The sequence below is a fragment of the Psittacula echo genome, assembly GCF_963264785.1.
Source record: "Psittacula echo genome assembly, chromosome: 4".
NCBI classification, from domain to species: Eukaryota; Metazoa; Chordata; class Aves; order Psittaciformes; family Psittacidae; genus Psittacula; species Psittacula echo.
In genome coordinates, this window is record NC_137738.1 from 63,675,395 (window position 1) to 63,689,337 (window position 13,943).

General features: G+C 37.3%; 1 protein-coding gene across 1 annotated transcript in view; it reads right to left on the bottom strand.

Moving 5' to 3' along the window:
• GRIK2 (glutamate ionotropic receptor kainate type subunit 2) overlaps positions 1-13,943 on the bottom strand; it is a gene marked incomplete at its 5' end in the record, with an annotated part of 415,974 nt that overhangs the window by 12,939 nt on the left and 389,092 nt on the right. Inside the window, one exon of the mRNA XM_080616090.1 lies at positions 946-1,196. Coding sequence (XP_080472216.1) covers positions 946-1,196 — 251 coding nt within the window. The remainder of the gene's footprint in view (positions 1-945; positions 1,197-13,943) is intronic.

The window sequence follows — 13,943 nt, forward strand, 5'->3', positions numbered from 1 at the left end:
AAAATTTTAAATTTTCTAAGTAAATGATTCAAGCTATAAAAACTCCCCAGTAGCATCTGGAAAAATAACAATATAAATATAGCTGTGGGATTTACTACTGATTTTATTACATTAAATTTCTAAATAGAAATATAGAAATTGCCATAGGTCACAAGCTCCTCAAAAGGAGAAAAAAAGAAAAAGACCTAGTAAAATTTAACAGGTTCTTACAATTTTAAAAATTCAGAATTTCTCATGGCAATGACATATGCAGTTTGAATTTTGTTTCAAATATGGGTACATACATATATAAAGATCTATTCATTATGAAAAAAAAATAATTCCAAATAAGAATCTCACAAGATATTACTAGTGTTGATACAATTAAAGTATTTTGGTTTTATAAATTGCAAGTACAGAACAAATTAACACTAGAATTTTTAAAACTGATTCAGTTTGAAATTACATGACACCATATCAAGTAGTAAACCCACCCAAAAAAATCCATGGTGATGTAATCTTTTACAGACGCTACCAGGACACTTTGCAAGTATGAACTTCTGTAAAGAACATTTCTACAGAGACATTTTTAGATTTTGATTTTGAGCTACAGTTTGTCTTTTGAAAATCAGAATTATCTGTAGAAGATTGTTTTCCATTACAGTTTCGGATTTCTTCTTCATCCATAAAATTAACTGCAGTGAACTTCCAGCAGTAAAAAGCTGTCTTTTTTCAGGCTTGAATAAGAGGAGAAATAGTCACTTGTCCTGAAATCTGGCTACAATTAAACACATTGAAGACAAATTAAAAGCTGTAAATGTAAGACTTTAGGTACTTTACTGTGATCCTTTGTTATACAAGTACTGTACTATATAGTAAACAATCAGTATGCATCACCTACGTTTCATTACCAGATGCTTAAAGAAAAAATTGATATAAAATAAAATAGGAAAAGACAATATTTACCTTTTCCAACTGGGCATTTTTTTTTGATTTATACAAAAACTCCCCTACTGCCACAAAGACAGACAGCACCAATCCTGCTGCCAGCACAATGAATATTCCTCCAATGTTTTGAACTCCCAAAGCACTGGCTTCTTTACTTTCCTCTTCTGGGCAGCCATTGCCTCTCCACCATTTCTCTTTCATCATGTGGAGCTTGCCCTCCTCTTGCAGCTGAAGAATTGCTATAGTGATCTTGTCTCTATATGGAGAACCTGAAGAGACCACAGGGAACATATATTAGATGGGGTCTATTTTAAAAGAAAGTTAGTTATTGCTGATAAAAATAAAATGTGATATAATGCACAGGAAAAAGTCTATCTATCCTCTACTATAACATTTATTGAAAAGCCATGTATATCTCACCACAGTATTCACACATAAACACAAACCCACGTGCGCACACACGTATAAATATATGTGCATAGACCTTGATCCAGCTGGTGATGCCTGTAAGCCAGGCAACACAGTGCAACAAGTGCTACTACACTTAGTCCCTTGGTCTCAAACATCTTCATGTCCAACTATTATATCCGGGCAAATATTCATCTTTCAATTTCCATCAGGCTTTTAATTATGCCACACTGGATTTAGTCTAATATACATAAATCCATAGGGTGTTGCTTCATGGCTTGTTACCCTAAAACTAATCCAAGGTCTGACATGTAACAAACATTTTATACTATTTATTAAAAGAAGAAACAACAATTTATGCCTCAGGACCACAAAAAGTCTCTATTTAACAGATTGTCAGGTACTTAAGATGCCTTCCAAGCATGCACTTAATTATTAACAGTACCAGGTAGCAATGCATTCAGAAAGATAAGGTTAAGTGTGTTTGGATAACAGGGATGTAAATTTTCATATTTTAATGTATTTCTTTGTCATAATTCATTATTCTAAAATAATGACAAATTCATAGGTTTTGAACATTTCAATATTTCAAGGAGTAGTTCAAAAGGAAGGGTCACATCTTTGCATGTCATCTGCTGTCTTTGTCTTTATATAATGTATAAGGAGTTTTCAATGAGTATTTTAAAATCTACATCAATTAATGAAAAATGCCAGTGGAGAAAGTTTTTTCTTTTCTGAATGTTACGGACTAAATCAAATCAGTTAGAAGTGATTTCTATGTTAAAATTTGTGTAATGTTAAAGGAAACAACAAAGCCATTATGTTTCTTCTCCTCCCTTGAAAATAGTAACAAAAGATTCTTCATTAAAGTGGTTAAGAATTACCAGGGGAAAAAAAAAGGCAGATGAAAAGGCATGGCATTCTCTCTTTCATATATTACGAATACAATTCTACAAAGAACACCTCCTCTTTTTCTGTCATAATAATGCTACTTACTAGCTATAATTCTTAGTGTTTCCTTTGGCTGAGTAGTAAAATGTATTTTCATTAAATTGATAACTTTTAAAAAAATCCTCAGCATCCTTTAAAGAAATGCTGCCTATTTGACTACTTCATGAACTATGATCAGCTGTGAAGAAGCTGAAGGAATGCATAGAGAGGATATTTTATACTGTTTACACTCTTGGAAAACATAAATTTTCTTTTGGAATTTCTTTCAATTTATTCTTAATTTCTTTGATTTCTTCTCACATATCTATAGCTTATCATGAGAATAAAGCCAACAGCAGAGGGTTGCTGTACCAGCATGGAAGTAAAACATAAAAGAACCATTAATTACAAATCACTCTGGACTTTTCCTTTATTCCAGAATAATAGGTGGGAAAAGCTGGCCTCAAAGCATCTAAGCTGCAAGAAATTGTGCTTTTATCATCTATGCTTCAAAAACAGTGATGCTTTGTATTAGGAACTAAACTGTGTTTACACAGGACTACTCTCTTGTGCATGCAGGGGCTTAAGTCACACCATTTCAGATGAGCCTGATCATGCTGAAACTGCAGAATTCCATACCTGACACATTTCTTCAGTGAGATGGAAAAAGGAAAGTGAGTAGTCCACAAGAGCCTGAGGAAGTGTAAGTGCATCCTATAATATCTTGGGGATATTTTCAACGTTACACTGCCTATAAATATTTAACAACAACAACTTAAATAATATTAGATTCTAAGAAATAATCTTAGAACTAGTTTAAGCCAACTTCTGATCTGGCAGGCTGCTTTCTAATTAAATGGATTTGCATTTCATTTCCACACTTTCTGTTGGTCTAAATATAGGCAGTACCAGCTATTCTTCATGTATTATGCATATATTTCAGGGACCAGATTTGTATGCATATAGTTCTAGTCCATTTGAAGCACTTAAAAAATGAATTAACTGAGGAATTCATAGACCAAAACCATAAAGCATGGACAAATCCTATCTACAATTAGTTAAGCTTATGAGGACTGTATTAGAAGTATGCAGTTGATAGAGATTTAGTTCAACAGTATTTGCGTCTCTTACTGTTGGTGATTTGTAAATTTTGCACAAATAGCTGTGAAGTGGACTGATTACTAGGCTTTTTGGTGTTTCTCCTGCAATATTTCTATTTGTTAGAGCTTATTATCTTGTCTTAAAAATGGTAATCTTATAAGTAAGGATCAATGTGGGATGACCAACATTTTATACTGCTAGTATTAAATTAAGCGTTTAAAATTTTATGCTCATGAAAAAGCAAACATTCAACGTTGAACCCTATTTTATTTCTGAACAACTTACAATGTTCTAAATTCATTGATTCACATTTTGCAACAAATAATAATTTCACCTAATAATCTGATATTTGAAAAAAAGGAATTTTTAATGCTGTTTTAATTGATTCAAATAGTTATTAAGACAACAAAAGAAGCACAGCAACAATATTATTTACTAAGGTTTTATTTGCTTTCAGATTTTTTTCTGAAACAAGCTCTAATTGTAAGTCCCTGCAAGGGCAAATCCACTTGAAGTGGCTAAAAGTATCATTGTCTGATCTGTGGATTACAATGGTAGCATACAAAAAGGAGAGAAAATCCAGAATATGAACAATGCATCCAGATTACACTTAGAATGTTAAAACTGTTTTATTTTCAGAAATGAAAAATGTCAGCAAGTAAATGTAAAAGATTTTTGACATTTACTGATAATTTTCCTTATCATTCCTCATGCATGACATAAGTAGACAATCATTCATCATGAGTGAAAGATGAATCAAGTCCTTCCATAAGGCACTGCAGGAAGGCCGTGTCCTGTTTTTTTCACTTTTTAAAATCAGAATTATTTCATATGAGAGCATTTACAGCTTTTTGTTTGAAAACAAAACTATAAGACTCCAAGAAAAATGTATATGCATGCATTCACAAAGTAAATATGATATGAATAACAGTAAAGTAATGAAGCAGAAGCAATAAAAACAAAATAGAGAAAAAAATTCTGCTTTGTGAAGAAATGTGAACTTCACATCTCAACTTTCATAGAATTGTGGAATCATAGAATAGTTAGGGATGGAAAGGACCTTAAGATCATCTAGTTCCAGCCCCCTTCCATGGGCAGGGACACCTCACACCAGATCATGTCACTCAAAGCTTTGTCCAGCCTGGCCTCGAACAACACCAGGGATGGAGCATTCACAACGTCCTTGGGTAACCCATTCCAGTACCTAATAGGAAAGAACTTCCTCCTTATATCCAATCTAAACTTCCCCTGTTTAAGTTTGAACCCATTACCCCTTGTCTTCTTGCTACAATCCCTAATGAAGAGTCTCTCCCCAGCACCCTTGTAGGCCCCTTTCAAATACTGGAAGGCTGCTAGGAGGTCTCCATGCAGCCTTCCCTTCTCCAGGCTGAGCAGCCCCAACTTTCTCAGCCTATCTTCACACGGGAGGTGCTCCAGCCCCCTGATCATCCTTGTGGCCCTCCTCTGGACTTCTTCCAACAGTTCCATGTCCATTTTATGTTGAGGACACCAGACACCAGAACTGTACACAATACTCCAAGCGAGGTCTCACAAGAGCAGAGTAGAGGGGCAGGGTCACTTTCGCTGACCTGCTGGTCACGCTTCTTTTGATGCAGCCCAGGGTACAGTTGGCCTTCTGTGCTGCGAGCGCACGCTGTTGGCTCATGTTCATTTTCTCATCGACCAACACCCCCAAGCCCCTCTCCAGAGTGGTGCTCTCAATCTCTTCTCTGCCCAACCTGTAGCTGTGCCTGGGATTGCTCCCACCCAGCTGCAGGACCTTGCACTTATCATGGTTAAACTTCATAAGGTTGGCATTGGCCCAACTCTCAAGTGTGTCAAGGTCCCTCTGGATGGCATCCCTTCCCTCCGGCGTATCAACCGAACCACACAGCTTAGTGTCATCAGCAAACTTGCTGAGGGCGCATTCAATCCCACTGTCCATGTCACTGACAACGATGTTGAACAAGACCGGTCTCAAAACCGATCCCTGAGGGACACCACTCGTTATCGGTCTCCAGCTGAACATTAAGCCATTGACCATAGCTCTTTGCATGTGGCCATCCAGCCAGTTCTTTATCCACCAAATGGTCCACCCATCAAATTGATGTCCCTCCAATTTAGAGACAAAGATGTCACGCAGGACAGTGTCGAATGCTTTGCACAAGTCCAGGTAGATGACATCAGCTGCTCTAGCCCTGTCCATCAGTTCCATAGCAACATCATAGAAGGTCACCAAATTGGTCAGGCAGGATTTCCCCTTAGTGAAGCCATGCTGGCTGTCACCAGCCACCTCGTTGTTTTTCATGTGCCTTAGCATTTCTTCCAGGAGAATCTGCTCCAAGATTTTGCCAGGCACAGAGGAGAGACTGACTGCTCTGTAGTCCCCCGGGTCATCCATTTTCCCCTTCTTGAAAATGGGGGTTATATTACCTTTTTCCCAGTTGTCGGGAACTTCACCTGACCACCATGGTTTTTCAAATATGATGGACAGTGGCTTAGCGACTTCATTTGCCAGCTCCTTCAGGACCCGTGGATAGGTTTCATCAGGTCCCATGGACTTGTGCACATTCAGGTTCTTAAGATTGTCTTGAAGCAGATCTCTCCTATAGTGGGCCTAAGGTCTTCATTCTCACAGTCCCCCTGTCTGCCTTCCAAGACTTGGGTGGTGTGGTCAGAGCCTTTGCCAGTGAAGACTGTGGCAAAGAAGTCATTAAGAACCTCAGCCTTCTCCAAATCCAGGGTAGCTAGTTCTCCTGACAGCTTCTGGAGAGGGCCCACGTTGTCCCTACTCTGTCTTTTATTTGCAACGTACCTACAAAATCCCTTCCTTTTATCTTTCACATCCCTAGACATGTTTAATTCTAAGTGGGCCTTAGCTTTCCTAACCTGGTCCCTATTTTCCTGGACAACACCCCTGTATTCTTCCCAGGCTGCCTGTCTTTGCTTCCATCTTTTCTAAGCGTTTTTTTTGCCTCTAAGTTTCCTCAGCAGCTACTTATCCGTCCAAGGAGGTCTCTTGGCCCTCCAGCTGCACTTCCTTCTAGTTGGGATGCAACACTCCTGAGCTTTTAGCATGTGATCCTTGAATAGCAACCAACAGTCTTGGGTCCCCCCTGCCTTCTAGGGCTATATCCCATGGAACCTTACTAAGCAGGTTCCTGAAAAGGTCAAAGTCTTCTCTCTTGAAGCCCAGGGCAGTCAGCTGGCTGCATGCTCTTCTCAATGTCCTTACTGATCCTGAAGATCTCAAATTTGACCATCTCATGATTGCTACAACCAAGGCTGTCCTGGAGCATCACATTTCTAACCAGCCCCTTACTGCTGGTGAGCATGAGGTCAAGATCGCACCTCTTCTTGTTGGCTCCTCTATTACTTGCAGAAGGAAATTGTCTTCCACACAATTGAGGAACCCCCTGGATTGCTTGTGCCAGGCTGTACTGTCCCTGCAACAGATATCAGGATGGTTGAACTCCCCCATGAGGTCAAGGGCCTGGGAGCATGAGGCTTTTCCTATCTGTCTGTAGAGCGCTTCATCCACAGAGTCCTCTTGATCAGGCAGTCTGTAACAGATCCCCACAGTAATGTCCCCCATAGCTGTTCTGCCTTTAACCCTGACCCACAAAGTCTCTGTTGACTGCTCACCTGTCCCCAGACAGAGTTCCATACCCTCCAGCCTATCCCTAACATAAATAGTAACTCCCATTCTCCCCATCTGCTGGGCCTGTCTTTCCTAAAGAGCCTGTAACCTTCCATTCCAACACTCCAGTCATAGGAGCCATCCCACCACGTTTCTGTGATACCTATTATATCATATCCCCATAGAGGTGCACACGTCTCTAATTCTTGTTCACTATACTGTGGGCATTTGTATAAAGGCATCTAAGCCGAGCTCCAAATGAAGCTAGCTCATTGGCTGGAGCGGCTGAAATATCTCTACATTGCTCTGATCATTTATTATAGGTGCTGGCAGCTGACTGAGGGTTCTGGGATGGAATGATGCCCGACTTCCCCAACACATCTAGTTTAAAACTTTCTTGACCAGCCTGGCAAGCCTCCTACCAAAACAGCTCTTCCCCTTCCTTATCAGACCAGCTCTACCTGCTCCCAGTAGGCCTGGCCTCCCAAATCAAGTCCCATGTTCTAAATACTTAAACCCCTGACTATGGCACCACTGTTCTAACCATTTATTAACCCTTCAAATCCGCCTAGCCTTTTTAAGGTCCTCCCCTTTATTCTGGAGAATTGATAAAAAGACTATCTGAGCTCCAGAGCCCCTAACCACCTCTTCCAGGTCTCTGTAGTCCTTCTTAATGTTCTCCAGGCTACTGCTGTGTATATCACTAGCACCCACATGGACCACTAGAAATGGATAATAGTCAGTAGGACTGACAAGACCAGGCAGCCTTTCTGCAACATCCCTGATTCAAGCCCCTGGAAGGCAACACACCTCCCTTGAGACTGAGTCAGGCTGACAGATGGGTGCCCCTGTGTCTTTCAAAGTAGAGTCCCCTGCTACTATGACCAGCAAATAAAAAGTCAACAGAAAGTTTCAACAGAAGTTTAGCAATTTAAAAAAATCTTACCAGTCTGTGCAAGGGATAAGACTGGAAGGGGAAAGACGATGAGTATATAACCTTCCAATGGGTACAGAGAAAGGAAAAAGTTCAGTGGAGAAATATCTGAGGTTTTTTTTTTCTCTTTTTCTGGTTTCTAGCGCTTTCATTTCTCTATCAAATAATGGGTGATTCCCATGACAAACTGGGACTAGAGGGCCTACAGAACACACTATACAGTATTTGCTGATCCTGCTGTAGTTGCTGTTTGCAGGAATGAAAATTTCTACCAGAAGAATCTTAAGACCTTCTGTTATAGATTACAGAGACCTTAGTGCCTTTCTATGATCCACAAACTCAATAAGGGGTGCAATATTTTCTATTTGCAGTTACCTGCTTATGAAAATTTAAAATAAAAATTAAATTTGCAAAAAATTCTATTGTTTGAAGCATCTGTACAAAACTAATATAACAAAGTCTCAGAAATACTGCAGAATTTATGCATAGGTAAACTTTCTGCTTTGAAGTCTCAGTATATAAAGATTTATGTGCATAATGATAGGTTTAATCATAAATTATGAACACATAAGCTTTTTATATTGAGACTTCATTGCATACAGATTACTATGTTGAAATCCTGCTGATCTGGCTGGTTTTGAAATTGCTTTCTACTAGATTATAATATAGTAAAGTCTCCTCTCTGGTTACTCTTAGGCTGTTTTACTCATTCCATCAAATACAAAATGAGTTCAAGCATACTGGGACCTGTAGAACTGAATTTAACACTAAGTAAATAAAAAGGAATAGAAGCATTTTGCTAACTCCTTCATTAAGAAAAAATGAATAACTTTTTTGTTCATCATTCCAGGTGCATTTTACCAAAAGAAATCACTATGAATTGTCTGGTATTTTGAAATTTGGTGCCAATGAGACATATTTGCATGTCACTTTTGGCTTCCCAGACAGAAAAAAGTTCACTGAAAACTCTTATCTTTATCTTGCAACATTATTTCATACTCTGTATGCTTAGCCTAAGTGAAAAAGAAAAATCATTATAAATATACCATCATATTCACTACCTAGGTACAAATTTAAGGTCATCAACAACTTCTTCTAGTACTGAAGTACTTACTGGGAGGAGAAAGCCACATGTAACAGGAAATATATTCCTTTAATATCTAGGTCTTGAAGGTCTATGCAAATATTTTGTATTCAACAAAGCAACCAATTCAATTTCTAGATTTGGCAGTTGAAAGGAAAAAGTACCAAATACAGTGTGGGCCTCAACTTTCATGGCCCCATCAAGATTCACAGATTAAATGTTCTGCCACCAAATTGACTGCATGCTTAGTTAAATCATATTTGAAAGTTTTGGTTTTTATATTGTTCTGTTACCTTCGACCATCAGTTACTATGATGAAGGTTTCCATTTGTCTTTACCAGACAAAACTTAGCTCAGTCTTTCAGAGCAGATATTCCTTGTTAGAGAATAACCGGTGATACAGTATGTGGACTTCAGTTTCTTTTAGTGTCATGCATACTGCAGTCATAGGCATAATAGAAATAAAATGGAAGGGTTTTCATTTACAGATAACTGTGGAATAGATGTCTAGACTGTGAGGAACCACCTGAAGCACCTTCTAGGAATCTGTAGTGTAGTCAGTGCTCAGTAATAGAGACTGACACAGTTATGTCATAGAAAAGGAACAGGCAGCTCAGGGCACTGGGTATAGGAGAAGCTCTTACTTTAGCTCCACAGAAATGTTTTAATGTTTTTCTTGTATAAGTCACAGCCACCTCTGCTTTCTAACTTCATTAACCCTCCCTAATTGGAATGGAAAGGAAGTGATAGAGAGAAGGGTCAACATAGCTTGGTTCATTCTTCCTATCTGTAGATTTAAAAGTCTCCAAGCAACACATGAAGAAAGGAAAGGGATTCTGTCAGTTCCCAGTCCCTGGCTCCGTTTTCAAAATCAGCTTGTTTTCTCTTAAGAAAAGATCACTAAGGACTCTTTCCAGGTCATGGAGTAACATCATTGCTATAGCTGGAGATTGTATGGATTAAAATTCTTTGGCAATCATATGAAGCAAGCAATACCCACAGTAAAGAGAAGAGCAGCTAATCAAAAGAAAAGGAAACAGTTGCTCCGAACTTGACACAGGAGCAGATCCTCCTTTAACCCAAAACCTGGATCTCAGTTTAACTCCAAGTAAATAAACAAGGCCCATCAATAAATAATATTAATAATACTAAAAAAAATTTAAAAAGACACTGATCAAAAGATGTTCTCTTCAGCAAAATTAGCCACTTCCATAAGAAGTAGCAATTGGTCAGGTATTTTGAAGAGTACAGAACAAACCTGAGATCCTTCCATTACACCAGGAGAAGGAATTTGATTCTAAATGTAGCTTTGTGATGTTAAGTGAACATTTTTCCTGTCTTTTAGCTCCGTGCCTCACAGCTGATTTGTTGTTTCATATTTATGAAATGATAAGACATTACAGCATTTTCACCTCTAGGTGAAACTCTAGGTCCCAGACACAGAGTTCAAACACACTTCCCCAAGTGAAAACAACTGCTGTATAAATAAACTTTGAGTGGACATTGATCTTTTAAATACAGAAAAGTTAAGCACCCAAGAGGTGAGTAATGTTTATATATATTTCTTATTAATTTGTGATTAATGCATTAAAATATGAGATAGATTTAAATATTAATAAAAACTATACTTCTTACTCTTCTACCATCTGTCCTTCTACTTCTCTAGTTCATGGACATTTAGACTTGTGGGCATGAAGAAACCTCTTTCAAAGTTCTTTAAATAGTTCCCATGTTGTGGACAGTATCGGAAACAAATTATAAAGTGGCAGATCTAATATAAGAAATATTTGCAACTTTAATTTAGGTGTGTTCCACATACATTACGTTTTCCATTCTTGTTTTTCTGATTAAAGACAGCTCTGAATTTTACTGTTATTTTCCACAGGATGTATTGGGATGAAATATTCATCAGGATGGGTTAACATTTCTGATGGAAAAAAAAAAAAATTCCTGATTCCAATTGTTAACCCTGACACTTCATGCTGCATTAAGATTATCATATTGTAATATTAGACATTGTAAATATTAAATATTCATTACACTGCTGTTTCTACAATGGAATATCCTCAATAAAAGTTTGCAGTAGTGTAAGCTACTCCATATCTAATTAAAACTGCAAACATTCAAAACAAAATCCAAAACAAAGCTGTTCACTATTCCTTTACATGTATAGTCACCTTTGAGCAATATGTATAGCTTGGAAATGGCAAGATACAAGAAATATTTTTAATCAGTATTTTGTTCGAATGTAATCAAAACCCTCTCACAATTGGTGTGTTCTCTAATTGTTTTCAATTCTTCCCAGTCATAACAATTCCCAGCTCATGCTAATTTTTGGTCATTTCATTATACAACCATCATCTAAATGTTCATGTAGGTTTATAAATCTGAAATGTAATCAAGAGGGATCATGTAATTGAGATTTATTTCATATTAAATTTCTCATAATTTTCCAGATATAAGTGTGCAACATAACTGACATCAAAATTAGATGAATACAAGGCATATTTAGGACTACAATAGCCATTCATGTGTTCATAAGTACTTCCGATTATAGAACTGGGAAGGGTACATCCTTGAATATATTAATTTGTAACTAGCTTAGAACATATCTATCCTCTATGATGAGCACATTACAAAAATGCATGTATAATGGCTGCCCATAATTAATAAGATATAATGATAACAGGTTTAATAGTTAATATACTGCATTTTTCTCTATTTCTTTTTGTAGTACGACAATAACTTGAACAGAATGAAGAAAGCTTTTCTTACTATATTAAATACTCAGTTCATTATTACATTGTTGCATTAGACATGAATATTCTATTCCCTTTTTTAATTTATTTTTTTTTAACACAGTTTAGTTTTATTAGCCCCTCCTCAGACTATCATTGTAAACAGCTCTAAATCATGGCTGTTAAGACAGATTAAATACTGAATTCAAACAAATTAAAGTTAGTAACATTTTTCCTAGACTCTTTGTGCACTGCAACATACAGACAGTTTTAAAAGATCATAATCATAAGACACTATAATCTTTCTACACTTGTTGACATGTGCAGCTGCAGAACAGGAAGATACTGTTGTTGAAACCTGTACTGAGAAAATCAGTGATACCATTTTTACCACAGCTAAAATTATTTCATCTTCATACAGTGTCTTAAAAAAAAAAAAAAAAAAAAAAAAAAAAAATTCTTGTAAACCTGTAATACTCACATAAAAATGGCTTTCAAGTACAGCCTTCTTTGTGGAACATAGTTGTCTAGTACTGTCCAGCAATAAATAGCTGAATTAAGGAAGTCTGACAAAATGCTACATGGAGTTCTGCTATACATAAAGATTTTGGGCAGGCAGACAAGAGTATGTTGAAAGACAGGAAAAGGATAAAGTCATAACAAGAATTTCCAGACATGAAAACCCAGTTCATGCTTTTGCAGAATATCCCACCCCCCTGCCAAGCTATAAGGGATATTCTGAAAACAATTAGTTAATTGTTTTTTTGGTTTTTGCCATTAGATCTTTCATTGTGAGTGAGGTATGAAGTGGCCTTGGGTACATATAACTATAATGCCATCTTAAATACAGGCAATTTTCACTGAAATTACTAAAAAAGAATAATTAATTAAGCTTTTAGAGTTGTCAGAATTCCTACAAAGTCTCACAATGCGTTTATAAGTTATAATAAGTTTCAGCTGATACTGTAACACTAAGTGATGTTCCATATATTTCTAATCTAAATAAGAGGAACTGACAGGGGTTTTGTGCAGATTTCTGTTTCCCAATTTGATTTACAAGGTTAAAATGATTACAGAGGCAAAGCATTTGGTTCTTGATTGATCTTTGTGGAAAGAAGGCATCAACTAAATATGTGCATCATATATATAGTGAGAATATGAAGCTCAACTATTCAAAGAGTGCTTAAAACCACTGGATTTCAGTGTTTAACTTACTGTGCTGTTTTTCCATAAAGCATCATGACAGATTCAAAGCCATGGTATCTTTTCATTTATACTAGCCAACTTAGACAATTCTGTCTCAACAGTGGGAATGGATGAAATACCAAGAATTCAGACTTATGAAGAGCTTTCAGAATGTTGAATTTCTTTCCTATTACAAGGGAATCATTTAGGTGCAGAAAATGAAACTAGGTAAGCTCAAACCAGAAGATGACCAGTAGCTTCTATTTATCCCTTTTGGATGATAATTCAAATCACTGTTCAAAGAGAAGGGTTATGATTCTGTAGTTACAAAATCTGAAGTACTTTCATCACAGAACTGTTGCATCTTAGTACAGTGAAAAGCAGAACTTTGGAAGTGTCCTCTGAAGACAGTCTAGACCACTCCACCTGCCCAAGCTACAGTATGTTTGTCAGGGCACGTTGTTTAGTTGGGTTCAGAATATCTTCAAGGATGGAGACTCCACACCATCTCTGGGCAGCCTGTTGTAGTGGTTGATCACCATTACTGTAGTGGTTTTGTGTGTGTGTTTCTTTCCTCTCACATTCATATGGTAGTTATCTTATTTCAGTTTGTGCCCTATGCCTCTTGTCTAGTCACTTGGTGCCAGTGAAAAACTTGACTCTGTCTTCATTATTTTCCCTCATCAGGTACTTATACACATTGCTCAAATACCCCCTGAGCTGCCTGCTGTCTTTTCTTCAGGCTGAACACTCTCAGCTGTGTCAGTCTCTCCTGTAACCTTCAGAAAGGCTGTGGTCAGTTTGCTTCAAGTTGTTACATGTCTCTCAGAACCTTAAAGCATTGAAATTAAACTCCAGAACATCGGGTGAAAGTTGATACTTAGCAAGCTCAGGTTGCTGGGAAATGAAATCCCACTTCAAAGAGGCATTGCAAAAGGAATATTTAGCCAGGAAATGCAAGACAGACAAAATAGATAGCTGATGCTGATGCTTATT